Below are 22,309 nucleotides of genomic sequence, written 5' to 3'. Positions count from 1 at the left end.
AAAAATCATGGAATTTGAAGTTACTTCAGCCATGCCACAGTGGGGTCACTGCAGTAATTAACCTCCTGCTTATAATGATGTGGAAGCATGTTTAAACCACTTACCTTCAAAAGAAGAAAATAAATAAAATCATGTTTACCTTCGGCATGAGGCCAATTAATCCAATTAGTAGCTGATGTTGCTGAAAATTCTATATGTATCAGTATGGTCCAAAACAGGAGAGTAATTGGAAAGCACATCCATCTCTGCTTTCTCTATCATATCAGAATAACTGTTGGAGAATAACGGGTTCCTTTGCCACATGGGTTTTCTTCCAAATCACGAGAGTGGACCTTGAAACATTTTTGAGGGTTTTATACAATCCCAATAATACTAATTGTTCCGAGTGTAGAGATACACTTGCAAGTCCAAACAGTTTGCGTTGCAATTTCCAATACTCCTTCAGCGGGGTCATTGTTTTCATTAATCTTGTGAACAGAAATCTATGCAACACCTTTTATCTATTCCAGTGTGTCTGGATAATTTATCAGACGGAGAAAGGAACATAACAATTCATGTAACTAGGTACATTGAGGTTCACCAGGTTAATTCCCGGGATGGCACCACTGACATATGGATCGACTGGGCTTATATTCACTGGAATTTAGAAGGATGAGAGGGGATCTTATAGAAATATATAATTTTTTAATGGATTGGACAGGCTAGATGTAGGAAAAATGTTCCCCATGTTGGGGGAATCCAGAACTAGGGGTCACAATTTAAGAATAAGGGGTAGGCCATTTAGGGCTGAGATGAGGAAAATTGTTTTCATCCAGAGAGTCGTGAATCTGTGGAATTCTCTGCCACAGAAGGCAGTGGGGGCCAATTCGCTGGATGTTTTCAAGAGAGAATTAGATATAGTTCTTAGGGCTGACGGAATCAAGGGATATGGGGAGAAAGCAGGAACGGAGTACTGATTTTGGATGATCAGCCATGATTATATTGAATGGCCTACTCCTGCACCTATTGTCTATTGTCTATATTGAATGGCCTACTCCTGCACCTATTTTCTATGTTTCTGTAACGAGGAGAGGAACGTTGGTTTGCGGGAACTGCTTCAGTACATCGAGCACGCGGGCCGACCAGACTTTGGACTTTGAATAATGGCGCCAAAACATGGTGGCGCCCACACGTGTAATACAGGCAAAAAGAATTTCACTGTGCAGTTGCACATGTGACAAAAAAAGCACTATTGAACTACTGAGGTGATAATAATGCTGGATAGAAGGTATTATACAAAACCTGGTGCACTCTGAACTCACAGGCAGCTCTGTGGCACTTGGCTACTTGCATTAAGTAGCACCAGACGAGGACAAAATTGAAAGCAACCCACTAACAATTAGTTCACAAGCTGTTGTTTTAAACCATGATAAATGCTTTTATTTTCATAACAATCGATGTCCTTGAACATCTGAGGGTAAATTAAATGAAGTCTTGTCATTACGGTGGAATTCATTGCATTTACATTTTGGTCTGGATTTACTTGCCTGTTATGATAGGTATAAAATCAATTGGACAGGTCAGAAGTAATTGATTCTGCCCTGTGAGTTCGGATTCATGCTGGATAACTAGTAAACTTAATATATTGAAGTTTAAAAAGCCCCAAACGTTTTCAATTCATTATTACCAAACCGCATGGGTTTAAGTTGGACAGGTTTGAGTCGTATGAAATAACAGTCAGAGGGCCTTGTTGCAAAAGCAGTTTTTGTCTTTGTAAATCTTCACAAGATTTCTCAGCTGGGTGACAAAATGATGCGATGGATCTCAAAGCATCAAACTCCTGGAGGCTTTGATTGTGTCTAAAACTTTCAAGTTAAGGATGGGGAAAAGATTACAATCGGAACCTGAGGGATGATGTTTTTACACAAAGGGTGGTGGGTGTATGGAACGAGCTGCCAGAGAAAGTAGTTGAGGCAAAGTTTTAAGAAACATTTAGACAGGTACGTGGATAGGATAGATTTAGAAGAATAAGGGCCAAACGCAGGCAAGAGGGATCAGTGTAGATGGGACATGTGTTTGCCATGGGCATGTTGGGCAGAAGGGCCTGGTTCCATACTGTATGACTCTATGACTATGATAATTAACTGTAGCCTTTAATAGCCTGTAGTTTTAGGTTTAGTTTTTAGTTTTTATACAGCACAGAAACGGGCCCTTCGGCCCACCAGGTCCGCGCTGACCAGCAATCCCCGCTCACTAACACTATCCTACACACACTAGGATCAATTTACAATTATACCAAGCCAATTAACCTACAAACCTGTACATCGTTGGAGTGTGAGGGGAAACCGGAGATCCCGGAGAAAACCCACACAGGTCACGGGGAGAAGGTACAAACACCATCATAACAAGAGGAGTTGAGTATAGGAGCAAAGAGGTCCTTCTGCAGTTGTACAAGGCCCTAGTGAGACCGCACCTGGAGTACTGTGTGCAGTTTTGGTCTCCAAATTTGAGGAAGGATATTCTTGCTAGTGAGGGCGTGCAGCGTAGGTTTACTAGGTTAATTCCCGGAATGGCGGGACTGTCGTATGTTGAAAGACTGGAGCGACTATGCTTGTATACACTGGAATTTAGAAGGATGAGAGGAGATCTTATCGAAACGTATAAGATTATTAAGGGGTTGGACACGTTAGAGGCAGGAAACATATTCCCAATGTTGGGGGAGTCCAGAACAAGGGGCCACAGTTTAAGAATAAGGGGTAGGCCATTTAGAACTGAGATGAGGAAAAAGTTTTTCAGTCAGAGAGTGGTGAAGGTGTGGAATTCTCTGCCTCAGAAGGCAGTGGAGGCCAATTCTCTGAATGCATTAAAGAGAGAGCTCTTAAGGATAGCGGAGTCAGGGGGTATGGGGAGAAGGCAGGAACGGGGTATTATTCACAAAATGCTGGAGTAACTCAGCAGGTCAGGCAGCATCTCGGGAGAGAAGGAATGGGTGACGTTTCGGGTCGAGACCCTTCTTCAGAACGGGGTACTGATTGAGAATGATCAGCCATGATCACATTGAATGGCAGTGCTGGCTCGAAGGGCCGAATGGCCTCCTGCACCTATTGTATATTGTCTATTGTCTACACAGGCAGCACCTGTTGTCAGAATCAAACTCGGGTCTCTGGCGCTGTAAGGCTGCAACTTTACTGTTGCCCAGTTTGTAGTTCAGAGAGCTGTAGGTTATCTATGGTAGCCTGACCTATCTCTATCACTGACCTGTCAGTGATATCACTGACTTATCACTGATGGACAATCTGGACTTTGGTGGCAAAATACTAGCAAATGTGTTAACAGAGAAAGACACAAAGTGCTGGAGTAATACTTTCACTGCCAGATACTAGGAAGATCAACGCCTATTGCAGTTCATTAGGGAAGAGATGTCAGGGTCGGTCGTGACACTGAACCTTAATGGAATATGCAAGTGTCTTATATTAAGAAGAAGTTGATAGATTCATCACACAATAAACACATGGTGAAATACTGAAAAGGAGGGACGTGGGTTGTACTGACCACTAAATTGCAATCCAGTCTGGTATTGACCAACTTTTTTGCTCATTCGCCACATCCCGGCAAGCTACTTTGGAAATGAATTAAAAACAGAAAATGCTGGAGAACCTGATGAGGCCAGGCAACATCTGTGGAAGGAAAAACAATCCTGCTTTAGAAATGAAAGAGCAAAACGGGTTTTGTAGTGGATTGTGAATTGATTGTTCTGCTTTTATTCATATCCCCATCAGGAGAAAGAGCGGACTAATTAACCCAGCGATATGCAAACCGGAATCGTCAATTCACCATATCTGCAAAGGATTCCTTTATTAAGAATGAACCCTCTCCACAGCTTGAGTTTATCTATTGTCACACCAATCCAGAGCAGGAGTCCGAGCGGCAATCAGGACAAGGCATTACAATTTGCTTTGCAGATTTCTGCGTTTGGCTGCAATACCTTTTTGCTCTGCGCTTAAGATACGTTATCAGCCCTCAGCCAGGAATTTCCCTGAAATTGCCAGGGTTGCAAGACTTCACTTTCACCTGAGCTTGTGTTGAAAGATTCTGGTGCACTTTCAGCAAAGCTATAGGGAGGCAGTTCTGAGGAAGTTTTGGGCGCACTCTCTTTCAGCTTTCCGACGTCCAAGAACATCATTCACAGCATAAGTGTGACATTCCCTCGGGCTAATGATAACTCTTGTGCTTTGAGAATTGAACGATTGCTTCGAGTTGGTTTGGATCAATGTTTGGTGGGCATTGACTATTGAAGGAGTGGGCTAAGCCTGGTTATGTTTGTGATATCTCTCATTCTACTTTATGAATGACAGCAGGAGTGTTGTAAACCTCATTTTGTCTCCCTCAGACGATCAATCAACTATTGTGTAGGAAGGAACTGCAGGTGCTGGTTTGCACCGAAGATAGACACAAAATGCTGGAGTAACACAGGCAGCATCTCTGGAGAGAAGGAATGGGTGACGTTTCAGGTCGAGACCCTTCTTCAGACTGAGAGTCAGCGGAGAGGGAACTATTGTGTTTGCTACTTTGGGTGGATTTCCATACTTAACCATTGAGGAATATAAATGTGCAGCCTTTCAGTGTAACACCACCATCCTCAAGAGATCGAAGAGTAGAAACAGAGGCTGAAACTAAAGTTGGCGTACAAGGAGTTAAGGTGAATGTTTGTCATTGTTTTTGTTGAATCAGGAAGGAGTCTCTGAGAGTGGATGGCCTGCTAAGGTTCCATTGTCAGAGAGCCAGCCCCTTTCTTCCATCATGTGAGTTATCTTCCAATTTCCAAATGAATCCTCAATGAACTTTGCAGTGAATGATGGCAACTTCTGCTCGCTTCATTGTGATTTTAGAATAAATTAAAAATCCAGCAGCCTTTGTTTCAGCTGTCAGTCCCCGGTTGGCAATGCTGATTGCCTTTTTGCTATTGTCAAATTAAATAACTTGGTTTTGAGAGGGTTATGAGGCAGTGATGTACATCGAAGCCCTGTGCAAAAGCATGGTGAATGTTGGTGATGATCCATTGTGAATATTTTCTGTGGGCTTGTCTACAATGTGTTCTGCTCTTTACATTCAGAACGTGTTTTACCGTTGTCTCTCAAATCACCCGAATGAATGGCCCATTTCTGCCTTTTCTGAACATTTTTTTATTAAGTGTTTCTGCTGTGCCATATAAAATAAAATGTGCAAGTTGTGTGAACAGAGGAACTGATGTTGGATGGCCACAAAAGAGTAGTTAAGAGTGTATTGATGGTGCTACTGGCACAGAGCTGTTCCACTTCCCAAAGAGGCTGTGGTAATAGTCTTGGACAGAAATTCATATGCATTCCATCTTTTGTTTTTATAAAGGACCCGTGCTTGATTCATTTCTGAGGCATTGTGTGAGCCGTGCAAATTAGCTGCCAGGTTGGGGCCAGTCCATTAGGGTGGACTAGTCAATTCAGAGGATCTTATTGACAAAAATGGACAGAACTAAAGAGTGGAGCAGGCAGCATATTCAGTCCCATAGAAACATAGAAAGATAGAAAATAGGTGCAGGAGTAGGCCATTCGGCCCTTCAAGCCTGCACCGCCATTCAATATGATCATGGCTGATCATCCAACTCAGTATCCTGTACCTGCCTTCTCTCCATACCCCCTGATCCCTTTAGCCACAAGGGCCACATCTAACTCCCTCTTAAATATAGCCAATGGACTGGCCTCAACTACCTTCTGTGGCAGAGAATTCCACAGATTCACCACTCTGCGTGAAAAAAACCTTTCTCATCTCGGTCCTAAAAGACTTCCCCCTTATCCTTAAACTGTGACCCCTTGTTCTGGACTTCCCCAACATCGGGAACAATCTTCCTGCATCTAGCCTGTCCAACCCCTTAAGGATTTTGTAAGTTTCTATAAGATCCCCCCTCAATCTTCTAAATTCCAAGACTAGTGGTGTCCACTTACTCTAGTCTAGTAGTCTACCACATTAGAGATGTAAAAATCAACATATTGTCCCCCCCCCCCCCCCCCCCCAGCTTTCTCTAGCTTCAGCCCCAAACCTCCTGAGGACCACATCAGCGAGGCGAGCCAGCCACACTCGTTGTCCATGAGGCAAATCAACCGTAACTGCTGGAGCTCAAGGATAATTTCTCATCTGTAGAGGGAACGGTGTCTTGATTCTCCCCTTGCTTCACATGTACCCTGTCTCTGAAGTGCCGAGATCGGGACCTGAAAATGAGCCCAGAATCATCTCCATTGTTTAGAATCCTGCACCACACACACCCCTTGACTGACCTCAGAAGTACCTGACAGAGTCTCTGTTGTGTTTTGCCTTCGGGTCAGTTCATGTTGTATTCCTGATTCCTGACTTCAACACTGGCAATGTGTGGGTTTGGCTTCCGACGAAGGCCAATTGCCTGGAGTCCTTGAGTGCAGTGTAACAAAGTGCTGTCACTAGGGAGAGAGCAGTACAATAACAGTGGTGAAAGCTACCATTAACTTACAATACCTCAATTTGGCAAAGGGAGTCCCATTACTTTGTTTGGAGTGTTGCTTCAAAAAGAATTAATGGAAGTGGCAAATAATTAATGAAGGTTTGTTTTCCTTTACATCTGAAATGCCATCTTAATGTAATGGAGTAAATTTTTGCAGCAACACATTATTCAATCTATAGGGATCTTTCAACATTCTTCTCTGTGTCAGTTTTAATTTTGGAGTTAATCCTATCTCATCTTTCACATTAAAGTGCACAGGTTAAAATGTCAATTGAGCAAGGAAGAATTTTTCTAATAAAATATGTATCTCCTTGTCTTCTTATTTCCCATCTTCTCTTTTCTCATGCATGTTTTATACTTGTTTTATTTTGCTCTTTATTCTGAAGTAGTAGCAGGAGTAGGCTATTTAGTTCATCAAACCTGCTTAGTTTAGTCTATAGTTTAGCTTAGAGATATTGCCCCCCTCCTCCGTCCCCTCCTCCGTCCCCTCCTCCGTCCCCTCCTCTCCCCCTCTCCTCTTCCCACCTCGTCTTCCCCCCCCCCTCTTCTCCCCCCTCCCCCCTCCACTTCCCCCTCCTCTCACCTTCTCTTCTCACCTTGTCTTCCCACCTCCTCCTCCCCCCTCCTTCCCCCCTCCCCCTCCTCACCTCCCCACCTCGTCTTCCCACCTCCTCTTTCCCCCTCCTCCTCCCCTTTCCACCCCCCTCCACTTCCCCCTCCTCTTCCCCCTCCTCCTCCCCCCTCCTCCTCCCCTCTCCATTTCCCCCTCCCCCCTCCCCTTCCACCCTCCTCCCCACCTTCCACCTCCCCCCCTCCACTCCCCTACTCCTCCTCCCTTCTACTACTCCCCTCCCTCCACCGCACCCTCTCCTCCCCCCAGCCTCTTCTCCCCTCCACCCTCTCCTCCCCCCCCCACCCTGTCCTCCCCCACTGCACCCCTCTCCTCCCCCCCCAGCCTCTCCTCCCCCCACCCTCTCCTCCTCCCACCCTCTCCTCTCCCACCGTTGCCCCCTCCTCCCCCCACTGCCACCCTCCCCCTTCTCCCCCAGAGTCGCCACCTTTGCTATGGTGATTCTGTCTGGGTTACCAGGGTGGTGGGACCATCAGTTTCCCGAAAATCGGTGTTCAACCTGCATGTGCTGTTTTGAATGTGCTGAGTGATTGAACCCCCAGGTCAATGTCATGTACAAAGAAATGTCTCCTTTGGCATCAAGGTTGGCACGAACCGCAATGTAGATTGAGCTAAGAAACAGCAAAGGGTAGAGAGGACAGATAGGATTTACTTTATAGGAGTGGGCAATGACATAAATGAGGGAATGGAGGTATACGTAACAGGGACAATATAATAATAACGGGAAACAATCTTCATTCAGACTGGATGAATCAAAAAGGCAAGAAATAACTTCATGAGAAGCCTTACTCAGTTAATTAGGAACCAATTAGAAAAAAAAAACTATTTTGTATTTTCGATTTTGGTACTTATTCGATGAGCTTGATATGAGCAGGGAATTTCATAGCAGCCTGCTGCATATTGGCAGCAAACTAATCTAATCTGAATCTGGATCGGAACTGAGTGCATTTTGGAAACCTGGCGGTTGGAATATAATGTGAAATAATGTGAAGTTATCCATTTTGGTGCATGATGTATCTATTAAATGGTGTAAGAATGGACACTGTTAATGTTCAGTAGGACCCAATGGTACTTGTACACAAAACACTGAAGGCACAGTAAGAGATTAAGATAGTAATGGTAATGGTGCTTTTATTGTGCAAAGTGCTAACACAGTGAATTTATTTTCCTTACAAACAGTAGATTATTGCCTTATCCTCAATCCTTGCATAGCGAATACACATGGTGTACTGAGCCGGCCGCCATGTTTTGCCACCATTTTCCAAGTCGACATCCAGTTTTGTTGTGAGCCGTGCCTGTTCCAGCCAGGTCCCAGGCTGTTACTGGGCTCCAGCCATCTCCTGCCTTGGACACCACGCCCCTCTCCTTGCCCGTCCACCTTTGTTCCCCGCGGGTCCCTCCCGCAGCCGAGCGCGAGGGCATGATAGGCCCATCCCGATTTCCTCTCCTCTCCTACCCGCTTCGCTCCTCGCCCCTCATGGTCTCCGTCCCACCAGTCTCTGGTCTACGAAAGCCTCCCCCTTCCAGCTCGGCTGTCCGCTGGGTCCAACGAGCCGGGATCCGGGAGCAATATTGTGAGCGGGTTTGAACAAGGTAGTCTTATCACAATTGTACAGGGCCTAGGCTAAACTGCATCCGGAGTATTCTGTTTTCATCTGTATATCTAAGAAAGGATGTACGTGCCATTGAAAAAAACGAAGCAAAGATTCACAGGACTAGTTCCAGAGATGATACGTTTGGTGACTAGGAAGAGACACGTGCTGTATTATTTTCAACTTAAAGAAATAAAAGATTTTATTGAAATATATCGTATTCTTAAAGGGCAATTTTGAGGGACTGGTTTGGTTGGTATTGTGGAGAATATTTAGGATCTGTGCTCAGATTGGTGGCTGGAGGATGACCAGGGATCCTGTTGTGAATGGGGTGGCCTGGTGTTGTCAGGACCTGCAGTTGAGGTGTGTCAGACCTGTGTTGTGATTGAGAAAGGGGGACTGTTGTGGTCAGTGTTGGGTGGGGTGTTGTAGACATCAGGGAATGTGTTAGGATTGTGCTGGAAGAGGACAATCAGGGCCTGTGTGTTGGCGTTGTTTGTGATCACTGCCAGAAGTCGTCAAAGTTTAGTTTAGTTTAGTTTAGAGATAAAGCGCGGAAACAGGCCCTCTGGCCCACCGAGTCCGCACCGACCAGCGATCCCCGCACATTAACACCATCCTACACACACTAGGGACAATTTGACACATACACCAAGCCAATTAACTTACAAACCTGTGCGTCTTTGTAGTGTGGGTGGAAACTGAAGATCTCGGAGAAAACCCATGTGGTCACAGAGAGAACGTACAAAGTCCGTACAGACAGCACCCATAGTCAGGATCGAACCCGGGTCTCTGGCGCTGTAAGCGCTGTAAGGCAGCAACTCTACCACTACGCCACCGTGGCCTCCCTTTTAGACATTAGACAATAGGTGCAGGAGTAGGCCATTCGGCCCTTTGAGCCAGCACTACCATTCAATGTGATCATGGCTGATCATTCTCAATCAGTACCCTGTTCCTGCCTTCTCCCCATACCCCCTGACTCCGCTATCCTTAAGAGCTCTATCTATCTCTCTCTTGAATGCATTCAGAGAATTGGCCTCCACTGCCTTCTGAGGTTGGGGGAGGCAGTGATTGTCAAGGTCTGGGTGGATGATGGTGGAAAGTGGCAGCAGAGGGCTCCTTCAGAGGTCTCGGGGGAATCAGGATGATGGCATCAGAATTATTGGAACAGTAGGGGGCCAGCAAACTAAGGTTCTGGGCCAAATTTGTTGACCAAGAAGATGGCAAGTAAGGGACTTACAGGTAGCTCAACACAGATCCCAAACCAGTGCTCCAGTGATCAGATATGGCTTTCAGAGTGTCCATAGACTGTTATTCGTGGAATAACTGAGTGTAACTTTCACTCTAATTCTCCTAACTGGAGATGACATCTTCCTGCGGCCCTCTTGTAAAAGTGACATGCCTCGGGGAAGTAGTCGATCAAATATCAACACATGGAACTGCAGATACTGGATAACAAATAAGTAGTGTTGATGTAAATCAGCGGATCAGGCAACATCTATGTAAGGCATGGATAGGCGATGTTTCGGGTCGGGACCCACCTTTAGAGTCGATCTGGAGGGGCTTCAAGGGTCAGGCAGCAAATCTGGAAGACATGGATTGGCGATGTTTTGGGTCGGTCGGGACTCACATTCAGAGTTAATCTAGAGTAACTCATTCAGCATCTCTGGAAGACATGGATAGGTGATGTTTCAGATCAGGACCATTCTTCGAACTGTAGTTCATAAGTTCATAAGTGATAGGAGCAGAATTAGGCCATTCGGCCCATCAAGTCTACTCCGCCATTCAATCATGACTGATCTATCTCTCCCTCCTAACCCCATTCTCCTGCCTTCTCCCCACAACCCCTGACACCCCTGTTAATCAAGAATCTATCTATCTCTGCCTTAAAAATATCCAGTGACTTGGCCTCCACAGTCTTCTGTGGCAATGAATTTCACAGATTCACCACCCCCTGACTAAAGAAACTCGACCTCATCTCCTTCCTAAAGGAAAGTCCTTTTATTCTGAGGCTATGACCTCTGGTTCTAGACTCTCCCACTAGTGGAAACAGATAGGGGGGAAATTGCTCACAATATTTCCAAATGCGGCCTGACCAGCAACCTATAGAGGCTCAGCATCACAATAGACAATAGACAATAGGTGCAGGAGGAGGCCATTCGGCCCTTTGAGCCAGCACCGCCATTCAATGTGATCATGGCTGATCATTCTCAATCAGTACCCCGTTCCTGCCTTCTCCCCATACCCACTGACTCCGCTATCCTTAAGAGCTCTATCTAGCTCTCTCTTGAATGCATTCAGAGAATTGGCCTCCACTGCCTTCTGAGGCAGAGAATTCCACAGATTCACAACTCTCTGACTGAAAAAGTTTTTCCTCATCTCAGTTCTAAATGGCCTACCCCTTATTCTTAAACTGTGGCCCCTTGTTCTGGACTCCCCCAACATTGGGAACATGTTTCCTGCCTCTAACGTGTCCAACCCCTTAATAATCTTATACATTTCGATAAGATCTCCTCTCATCCTTCTAAATTCCAGTGTATACAAGCCTAGTCGCTCCAGTCTTTCAACATATGACAGTCCCGCCAATAGACGGGACGCCCTCAATAGCAAGAATATCCTTCCTCAAATTTAGAGACCAAAACTGCACACAGTACTCCAGGTGCGGTCTCACTAGGGCCCTGTACAACTGCAGAAGGACCTCTTTGCTCCTATACTCAACTCCTCTTGTTATGAGTTGTCCTCTTGTCACATCCCTGTTTTTGTATTCTAGTCCTCTTAAAATGAATGCTAGCATTGTGTTTGCCTTCCTTACATCATACTCTTCTTCAGACTACAGAAGGGTCCTGGTCTGAAAGGTCATCTATCGATATCTTCCAGAGATGCAACCTGACCCGTTAAGTTACTCCAGAACTGAGAAATGGTCATTATTGCATTTCACTCAAATTCTCATCAGCACAGTGCAAACAAAAAGCATAATGTGATTGAATTTCCTCTGTTCTGACCCACTGGACAGCGTAGGTGTCAAAGAGACCGTGCTTTCATGCGTAGAGTTTTATTTGGTGTTGAGTCGATGTGATGTGTTTATCGAGTGATACACTGATGCTGAACATAACAGGCTCGGTCCTTGTTCACTTTGTGTCACAGGGTGAAACAATCGATAAGAATGACACTCATTTTCCATCTCTCCTGGTAGTTTTGTTTCCATTAAGTTCAGCTATTGCTCTGAAATTAACCTCAGAAGCACCAAGTCATTCCTTGATCACTTGAGGGGGCCAGACTTGGGGGGACTGCCAAGAACTGAGGAGGGTGGAGGGGGGGGCAATTGGGGCAAATAAAAACGGGTACTTGTAACTTTGTGTAGGAAAGAACTGCAGCTGCTGGTTTAAATCGAAGGGAAACACAAAATGCTGGAGTAACTCAGCGGCACAGGCAGCATCTCTGGAGAGAAGGACTGTCATATGTTGAAAGACTGGAGCGACTAGGCTTGTATACACTGGAATTTAGAAGGATGAGAGGAGATCTTATCGAAACGTATAAGATTATTAAAGGGTTGGACACGTGAGAGGCAGGAAACATGTTCCCAATGTTGGGGGAGTCCAGAACAAGGGGCCACAGTTTAAGAATAAGGGGTAGGCCATTTAGAACTGAGATGAGGATAAACTTTTTCAGTCAGAGAGTTGTGAATCTGTGGAATTCTCTGCCTCAGAAGGCAGTGGAGGCCAATTCTCTGGATGCTTTCAAGAGAGAGCTAGATAGAGCTCTTAAAGATAGCGGTGTCAGGGGGTATGGGGAGAAGGCAGGAACGGGGTACTGATTGAGAATGATCAGCCATGATGTTCAAGCTGATGGAAGAGCATGCTCAAAATCACAGCTACACAGGTGAGCCCAAGTCAGTAAACTATGCCTGTGATTCTCCTGTGCAGCCAATCCTAAGGTCAATTTCTGAACAGGGTCTCGACTCGAAACGTCACCTATTCCTTTTCTCCAGAGATGCTGTCTAACCCGCTGTTATTCCAGCTTTTTGTGTCTATCTTCAATTTCTACAAGGCCAGGTCTGTCATTTGGTTAAGGCTTTGCACATAGAAACAAGTCGAAACTGTGATTTGCACACCAAAATTCATTTGTTTATTTGTGTTTATTGAAACAATGAAGAAATGGAACACAGCCTTCAGTTACAGGATGCAAACAGAAGCAACTAATTGAACTGAAATGGACTTGGCTTCGCAAGAGGAGCCATTAAGTAGTGCAGAGGTAGACACAAAATGCTGGAGTAACTCAGCCGGACAGGCAGCATCTCTGGAGAGAAGGAATGGGTGACGCTTCGGGTCGAGACCCTTCTTCAGACTGATGTCAGGGACAGAGATAGAATGTAGTCGGAGACAGTAAGACTGGTGGGAGAACTGGGAAGGGGGGGGATGGAGAGAGAGGGAAAGCAAAGCTATTTGAAGTTAGAGAAGTCAATGTTCATACTGCTGGGCAACTGGGAGATCAGGTAGGTTAAGGCAGACTGAGAGGAGGTGTCCAGTGAAACGATCATCGAGCCTGTGCTTGGTCTCGCCGATGTACAGAAGTTGACACCTGGAACAGTGGATACAGTAGATGAGGATGGAGGAGGTGCAAGTAAACCTCTGTCTCACCTGAAAAGACTGTCGGGGTCCTTGGATGGAGTCGAGGGGGGAGGTAAAGGGACAGGTGTTGCATCTCCTGCGGTTGCAGGGGAAAGTACCGGGGGAGGGGGTGGTTTGGGTGGGAAAGGACGAGTGGACCAGGGAGTTGCAGAAGGAACGGTTTCTGCGGAAAGCAGAAATGGGTGGAGGTGGGAAGATGTGGCCAGTAGTGGGATCCCATTGGAGGTGACAAACGTGTTGGAGGATTATATGCGGTAAGCGACAGCTGATGGGGTGGAAGGTAAGGACAAGGGGGACTCTGTCCTTGTTGAGAATGGGGGGAGGGGGAGCAAGAGTGCAGTTGTGGGATATCGAGGAGACCCTAGTGAGAGCCTCATCTATAATGGAAGAGGGGAAGCCCCGTTTCCGATGGAATGAGGACATCTCCGATGATCTAGTATGGAGAACCTCATCCTGGGCGCAGAAGTAGTGCAGAGATTGAGAGGGCCATAAATAATAAGAAATTTCCCCCTAGGTTCTGTGACCAGAGGGCACAGGTTTAACGTAAGAGGCAAGAGATGCAGAGGGGACTTGAGGAAGAAGTATCTTCAAGAGGGCGGTTGAAATCTGCAAAGCACTGCCTACTAGAGCCACATAACCTCACAGTATTTAAGACAATAGACAATGGACAATAGACAATAGGTGCAGGAGGAGGCCATTCGGCCCTTCGAACCAGCACCACCATTCAATGTGATCATGGCTGATCATTCACAATCAGTATTTAAGTACTTAGATGAACGCTTGAAGTACCATGATGTTGAAAGTTGTGTGCAGGGTGCTGGAAAAGGGGATTAGTATGGGTAAGTAAATGATGGACAGCACAAACACAGTGGGCCAAACAATAGACAAAAGACAATAGGTGCAGGAGGAGGCCATTCGACCCTTCGAGCCAGCACCGCCATTCAATGTGATCATGGCTGATCATCCACAATCACTACCCCGTTCCTGCCCTCTCCCCATACCCACTGACTCCGCTATCACTAACGACCTGTCTCAATGCCGTATGGCCTTAAAACTATTTCTCATGGATTAGTGAAATGTGAATCAGTTTGTTCACCGGTGTTCTCTCTTTTTTCTCCCCATTTGTCCTTTGTCTGTGCCACGTCCTATGTCTTCAAACCTCCCCCATTGTGTTTACAGATATCTCGGTCAGCTTGCTTGCTGTGATCCTCATACTGTGTGGACTGGGTCTGGTGGCAGTCTTTCTCTTTGTGTTCTGGAAACTCTGCTGGTTGCCCTGGAAGGACAAGGTTCTCTCTAACACCTCCGTTCTCCGGGACACGGTTAACGCCGCGGCCGCTGGCCATACCAAGGAGATGACGGACAAGCCCAAGGAGTCCCCGTCCATGAGCTTCCTGGAAGCGGCCATGAAGATCAGCCACACGTCTCCCGACATTCCCGCCGACGTCCAGATGTCAATGAAGGATCACATCCTGCGCCACACGAGAATACAGAGGCAGACAACTGAGCCGGCCTCGTCTTCCAGGTCAGTCTCCCGCCCACGGTCTTGGGGATATGTGGGGGAAGGAACTGCAGATGCTGGTTTAAACCGGATAGACACAAAATGGTGGAGTAACTCAGCGGGACAGGCAGCATCTCTGGAGAGGAGATCTGAAGAAGGGTCTCGACTCGAAACGTTACCCATTTCGAGAGAGAGAGAGATGCTGCCTGTCCCACTTAGTTACTCCAACTCTTTGGTCTTGGAGGTACCTGGTTAATGACTGTTTAATGAGCATCGTTACTGAAATTAAGATTTCCACTGTGTCCATGCCCCTTTGTGCTTGTGCGTATGACACTGAACTTGACATGCCTGACCTGATTTGACTTGATTCCGGTTTGAAAGGGACGTCAAGCCTTTGGGTGAGGGCAGCTTTCAACTCGCTTGATGTAAATCAAGTGATTTGGCTGTCTATAAATTCAACACTAATCGTTGCTTGGGCACCATGCCACCGGGCATCTGCAGGTGCAGTTCACCTTCATGCTCTCGATTCATATCCCTGTTAGTGGTCCACAGGATGTGGCCATTCCCTGTCCTGCGGCCCTTTTGAAACATAATGAGGGGACGTTGAAAGGATGTTCTCTGAGCGACCATTGCTGGGTTCTCTCAGGCCTTCACAGTGCAGGTTTGTGTCTCCACAGGTTGCCCCGCACTGCCCCATCCCTTCACCATCTCTAACTCCACATCGTACTGATCGCCCGGCATTCTCCCATCCAACTCCCTCCCGACACGTTCTCAACTTCCTGTCTTCCCACTTGACACACTATTTCCCACCCTGATTCATTCCCTGCCAATGACGATGAACCGTTTCCCCACCCACTACCTCTTCAACTTGCCTCACCTCCGGCACCTCGCTGCCCCGGCCTCTGGTCTCCATCTCCACCCCACCTTGTGAGAACAGTCTCCCCCCCCCCCACACATGGGGCACGATGTCGCAGCACAGCGCCCGAGACCTGGGCTCGAACGGCTCCGTCTGTGCCGGAGTCTGCACGCTCTCCCTCTGACCATGTGGGTTTCCTCTGGGTGCTCCCGTTTCCTCCCACATCCCAAAGAAATATCGGTTTGTTAACCAATTACCCTCTGTAAATTGCCCCCCCCCCCCCCCACATGTGTAGGGAGTGGACGTGAAAGGGGACAATATGAAACTCGAGCAAAAGTGTGATCAATGGTGGGCATGGACTCGGTGGGCTGAAAGGGCCTGTTTCTATGAGGTGACTCTTCAAAACTAAAAAGTCCCATCTCTCGTCCTTGGGTGCTGTGAAAACGTGCGTTGGTTGGCAAAGAACTGAGGCATTTGTTGGAATATCATCGCCATTACCATGGTCGGCCATTGCCCAACTGAATGGTGCAGCAGCCACCTGGGGCTGAATGGCCTGTTCCTATTCCCCACGGTCACACCCATTACACCCAATGAAGAGAGAATTTCTAGGTTTGTCTGCTCGTTTGATGGTACCCACTACCAAGTTACTTATGATGGGGAGTTGGCCAAAAATTCTGGGGCAAGTGATGGTGTCTTTCTTCTTTATTATTACAGGGCTTTAAAAAAATTAAATAACTCTTTCAACAAAATATATCCCCTCTGGATTTCCTCCTTGAAGTATAACTTCCTTAGTCATCGTGCAGGGCGTGTCACATAAATTCCGAAGGTACGCGGAACCCAGTGGTTTAATAAACCTACTGTGTTATAGTTCGGGAGCAATATTGTGCATGTTGTCAGACAAATTAGTGTTCACAAAGTAACAGCAGATGACGAGCTGGGGAAGGGAGATTTATCCCATGAAGTAGTCCAGTTTTAAGTTTAGTTACAGCGCGGAAACAGGCCCTTCGGCCCACCAGGTCCGGCCCAACCAGCGATCCTGGTATACTAGCACTATCCTGCACACACTAGGGACTAGGGACTCTACTGCGGCACGGTGGCGCAGCGGTAGAGTTGCTGCCTTACAGCGAATGCAGCGCCGGAGACTCAGGTTCGATCCTGACTACGGGCGCCGTCTGTACGGAGTTTGTACCTTCTCCCCGTGACCTGCGTGGGTTTTCTCCAAGATCTTCGGTTTCCTCCCACACTCCAAAGACGTACAGATATGTAGGTTAATTGGCTGGGCTAATGTAAAAATTGTCCCTAGTATGTGTAGGATAGTGTTAGTGTGCGGGGATCGCTGGACGGCATGGACCCGGTGGGCCGAAGGGCCTGTTTCTGCGCTGTGTCCCTAAATCTAAAAAAAAATCTAAAAAATCTAAATTTACAATATCACCAAGCCAATTAGCACACAAACCTGTACGTCTCTGGAGTGAGGAATGGAAAACCGGAGCACGGGGAGAAAACCCGCGCAGGTCACGGGGAGAACGTAGAAACTCCACACAGTCAGCACCCGTGGTCAGGACATGGCAGCGACTCTACCGCTGCACCATCGTGCCACCACCTCGATGGACTGTGGTAATGCTTTACTGACTAACCTGTTGGAGGGGAATGTTGTTATTGAGTGGGGTGTGCTATTAAGGGCGTGCAGCATAGGTTTACTAGGTTAATTCCCGGAATGGCGGGACTATCATATGTTGAAAGACTGGGCGACTAGGCTTGTATACACTGGAATTTAGAAGGATGAGAGGAGATCTTATCGAAATGTATAAGATTATTAAGGGGTTAGACACGTTAGAGGCAGGAAACATTTTCCCAATGTTGGGGGAGTCCAGGACAAGGGGCCACAGTTTAAGAATAAGGGGTAGGCCATTTAGAACTAAGATGAGGAAAAGCGTTTTCAGTCAGAGAGTTGTGAATCTGTGGAATTCTCTGCCTCAGAAGGCAGTGGAGGCCAATTCTCTGAATGCATTCAAGAGAGAGCTGGATAGAGCTCTTAAGGATAGCGGAGTCAGGGGGTATGGGGAGAGGGCAGGAACGGGGTACTGATTGAGAATGATCAGCCATGATCACATTGAATGGCGGTGCTGGCTCGAAGGGCCGAATGGCCTCCTCCTGCACCTATTGTTTATTGTCTATTGTTGTGCAGTTTGCTTTGGGTTATTTTTGAAAGACACAAAATGAAGCCTAAGAACAAAAAGCATGTGTTTCAAATTCTTCAAACTTGCTGTGGCTAAGCGGGTTATATATTTGTGACAATATTTCTCCCTGGATGCACTCCGAGTTTTAAAGGCGGGGGCGAATGTCCCAGTTTCAGAGATGCCCTAAAGCATAAAACATCAGATTGATATTTTCTTTCATCTGCTACCTCAACCATTATTGTTTTAAAAAGAAGTATTGTCAAGACTACTCTTGCTCCAAAACTAGCCAGGATCAACTGCATCATCAACAGTGCCCCCTTTGGTCTCATCATAGAACAGCAATGAGTGATCATAATGACAAAGAGAGATGCAGCAAGGAAATAGGCCTTTGGGCCCATTTCATTCACTCTAGACATTTAACTATCCATTTTACACCAACCGGACATTAATCCTCGTTCTTTAAAAATTCTCCCCATATTCTCACCAACTCACCCCAAATTCTCCCACTCACCTACACATTTGGGGTCAATTAACCTACCTAGGCGGAGGTGAGAAGAAAGTGGAGCATCTGGAGGAAGCCCATGTGGTCATAGGGAGAAAATGCAAACTCCACACAGACAACACCAAAGATACTAGAGGAGCAAGATAGACCACTCGACCCTAAAAACCGTAGAGCGTCACGGCGCCATTTTAGTAGGCAGAAACTTGCAGAAACATTGAAAAAGAAAAATAACAAAAATCTGTGAGTTGATAGATGAGATATATTCTGCATTTTTATGGTTTCATCACACATACTGTTCCCCCAAAACACTGATTACACTGCGAGAGGCAGAGCGAACGGCGGGGTTTGCTTACTAAAATGGCGGACGTTACGCTCCTTTGCGTACTACACTTCAATATAGGCGATTTCAACGGAGTGGTCCATCTTGCTCCTCTAGTATCTTTGGACAACACCAAGGTCAGGATTGAACCTGGTCTCTGGTGCAGTGAGGCAGTGGCTCCAATGGCTGGGCCACAGTGCAAACAACTGTATAGACTTTGACTGTTTATAAACTCAGTTGCATAACGCTGGCTATTTTCAGCAAGGTACAATTGAAAATCCATTTTCCTTCCATTTGTGAAGCACAATTAATACCCGTTTCAGAGTAATTATGTCTCAGGTGTCAAATCCACGGGTGTGATTATTGATTGGTGCGTGTGATGACATCATTCCCCGTGCGACCCTGTTTATGCGCTGTTGTGAGGGAACTTAGGGCACACTGGCCTGGGACTCCTGTTGGTGGACACTTTTGGGATGACATGCTGGTAAAACTGGAGAGCCCGGGGGAGCAGCAGGGGCAATGTCTCTTGCTCCCACCAATCTCCTACCCACCCTCGGAACCACTGACCCATGGCTGGTGGGACCCATTATCCCAAACCATGCCCGCCTGGCACATACTGTTCCCCCAAAACACTGATTACACTGCGAGAGGCAGAGCGAACGGTGGGTTTTGCTTACTAAAATGGTGGACGTTCCGCTCCTTTGCGTACTACACTTCAGTATAGGCGATTTCAGTGGAGTGGTTCATCTTGCTCCTCTAGTATCTTTGGACACCACCAAGGTCAGGATTGAACCTGGCCTCTGGTGCAGTGATTCCACAGATACCCTCTGTGGAATTCTCTGCCTCAGAAGGCAGTGGAGGCCAATTCTCTGAATGCATTCAAGAGAGAGCTGGATAGAGCTCTGAAGGATAGCGGAGTCAGGGGGTATGGGGAGAAGGCAGGAACGGGGTACTGATTGAGAATGATCAGCCATGATCACATTGAATGGCGGTGCTGGCTCGAAGGGCCGAATGGCCTCCTCCTGCACCTATTGTCTATTGTCTATTGTCTATTGGTGTGTTCTGCAGCAGTCCGTGGTACAGCTTCACCCAGGTTTGAGACCAGCTTGGGGTGCTATTAGTGTGGAGTGTCCATGGTCTCTCTGTGACCACATCACTTTTCACTGGGCTGTTCCGGTTTCCTTGTGCATCCTACTCACTGGTTTGTTGATTGACTGTTGTAAATTAGCATAATTGAGGCGCAAAAGAATCAGAGGATTTGATGAGGATATCAGAGAGAGTGAGTTGCAGGGGGTACAGAGAAATGAAAGGATGGGGATGGCACTGAAGGGATTTCTCTGTTGGGAGAATTGTCTGTTGGTGGGCTGATTATCTTCCTTATGATATCTGCCCATCACACCATACCTTCCCTCCACTCCTGCACCCAGAGAGTTGTGAATTTGGAGGATTCTCTGCCACAGAGGGCAGTGGAGGCCAATTCACTGGATGAATTTAAAAGAGAGTTAGACAGAGCTCTAGGGGCTAGTGGAATCAAGGGGTATGGGGAGAAGGCAACCGCGGGTTACTGATTGTGGATGATCAGCCATGATCACAAGGATGGCGGAGCTGACTCGAAGGGCCGAATGGCCTCCTCCTGCACCTATTTCCTCTGTTTCTAAGAGCAATGGTTGTAAGACGCTGATACAGTTTCACCACAGGCTGACTTCTGGGCCTGGCCTTGAGACAAGAGAGGCAGGTGGTACTTTCCAACAGTGGGCATGTTGGAATGGGCCCACTCTCTTCTGGTTGAGGCTGAAGATTAGCCACTTTCCACATAGGACACTGCTGGGCTGTCCTGGGATTACGAGATATCATGGTGGACAAGCCATTTGCCCACCTTCATCTGAAAATGGGCCAACTCTCAGTCAACTTGGATACATTTTTCTTCGTCTCTTTGTCTCAACCAACTGTGTCTCATAGCGGTTTGACACATACAGAGTCCAGACTTTTTAAGACACACCAAAAGACACGTTAACTTGACATTACAAGGGACGAAGGAGGGTTACCTGACCTGTTGAGTTACCTCAGCACTTAGACAATAGACAATAGGTGCAGGAGGAGGCCATTCGGCCCTTCGAGCCAGCACCGCCATTCAATGTGATCATGGCTGATCATTCTCAATCAGTACCCCGTTACTGCCTTCTCCCCATACCCCCTGACTCCACTATCCTTAAGAGCTCTATCTCGCTCTCTCTTGAATGTATTCAGAGAATTGGCCTCCACTGCCTTCTGAGGCAGAGAATTCCACAGATTCACAACTCTCTGACTGAAAACGCTTTTCCTCATCTCAGTTCTATATGCCCTACCCCTTATTCTTAAACTGTGGCTCCTTGTTCTGGACTCCCCCAACATTGGGAACATGTTTCCTGCCTCTAACATGTCCAACCCCTTAATAACCTTATACGTTTCGATAAGATCTCCTCTCATCCTTCTAAATCACATATTACATTCACTCCACACTCTTAAATCTCTACTCCTACTGCAACATTTCTTGCACACTGTGAATGGCTCGATTGTAATCATCTATTTGTCTTTCCGCTGTCTGGTTGGCACACAACAAAAGCTTTTTACTGTACCTTGCTTGGTACATGCGACAATAAACTAAACTGACCTGAACTGAGCTGTCATGAAATTGGGATTCCAGAGGTTTGGTCCAGCTGACTATTATCACTTTGCATCTTTTTTTTGAAATCCAGCATCTGCAGTTCTTTGTTGTGGACATTACAGGGGATGCGGTGGCTGGCTTCTCTGGGAAGATTGCCGATAGCCACTGTGAATTGTGAGATCTGCAGGGTAACTAATCTTGGGCTCAGCTCATAAAACCATCACCCCCGTAACCTCCTGAACTAAAACCATCACCCCGTAACTCCCATCTAAATTAAATCCCCAGTGATGTCTCAGATCAATGTCTCACAACGTGCGGAGCCCTGAGTACATGGTCCACCAAACCTGGCGAGCTATTGCTCCTAATTCCCCTCCTCTTTATACCCTAAGAACAATGCGGTTTAATCCCCCAAACAAAGGTTCTGATCCCACCACTCCTCAGTCCCAATGATGTACCTCCATCCAGGTGTGGACTTTATGTCGGCGAGACCAAGCTCAGGCTCGGCGATCGTTTTTGCTGAACACCTTCGCTCAGTCCACCTTAACCTGCCTGATCTCCCGGTTGCTCAACACTTTAACTCCCCCTCCCATTCCCAGTCTGACCTTTCTGTCCCGGGCCTCCTCCATTGATAGAGTGAGGACCAGCACAAATTGGAGGAACAGCACCTCATATTTCGCTTGGGTAGCTTACACCCCAGCGGTTTGAACATTGACTTCTCTAACTTCAAGTAGCCCTTGCATTCCCTCTCTCTCCATCCCCTCCCCCTTCCCAGTTCTCCCACCAGTCTTACAGTCTCTGACTACCTTTTATCTCTGTAATGCCCACTCCCCTGACATCAGTCTGAAGAAGGGTCTCGACCCGAAACGTCACCCGTTCCTTAGATAGAGCTCTGGGGGCTAGTGGAATCAAGGGATATGGGGAGAAGGCAGACACGGGGTATTGATTGGGGACGATCAGCCATGATCACAATGA

General features: G+C 46.9%; 1 protein-coding gene across 1 annotated transcript in view; it reads left to right on the top strand.

Annotated features, from left to right (window-relative positions):
- LOC144605260 (synaptotagmin-6-like) overlaps positions 1-22,309 on the top strand; it is a 299,058-nt gene that overhangs the window by 136,489 nt on the left and 140,260 nt on the right. The window contains exon 2 of the mRNA XM_078420353.1: positions 14,518-14,863. Coding sequence (XP_078276479.1) covers positions 14,694-14,863 — 170 coding nt within the window. The 5' untranslated portion in view covers positions 14,518-14,693. The remainder of the gene's footprint in view (positions 1-14,517; positions 14,864-22,309) is intronic.

The sequence above is a fragment of the Rhinoraja longicauda genome, chromosome 24, assembly GCF_053455715.1.
Source record: "Rhinoraja longicauda isolate Sanriku21f chromosome 24, sRhiLon1.1, whole genome shotgun sequence".
Lineage (NCBI taxonomy): Eukaryota > Metazoa > Chordata > Chondrichthyes > Rajiformes > Arhynchobatidae > Rhinoraja > Rhinoraja longicauda.
The sequence above is the reverse complement of the archived record's forward strand: the minus strand, read 5'-3'. Positions and strand labels throughout refer to the sequence as shown.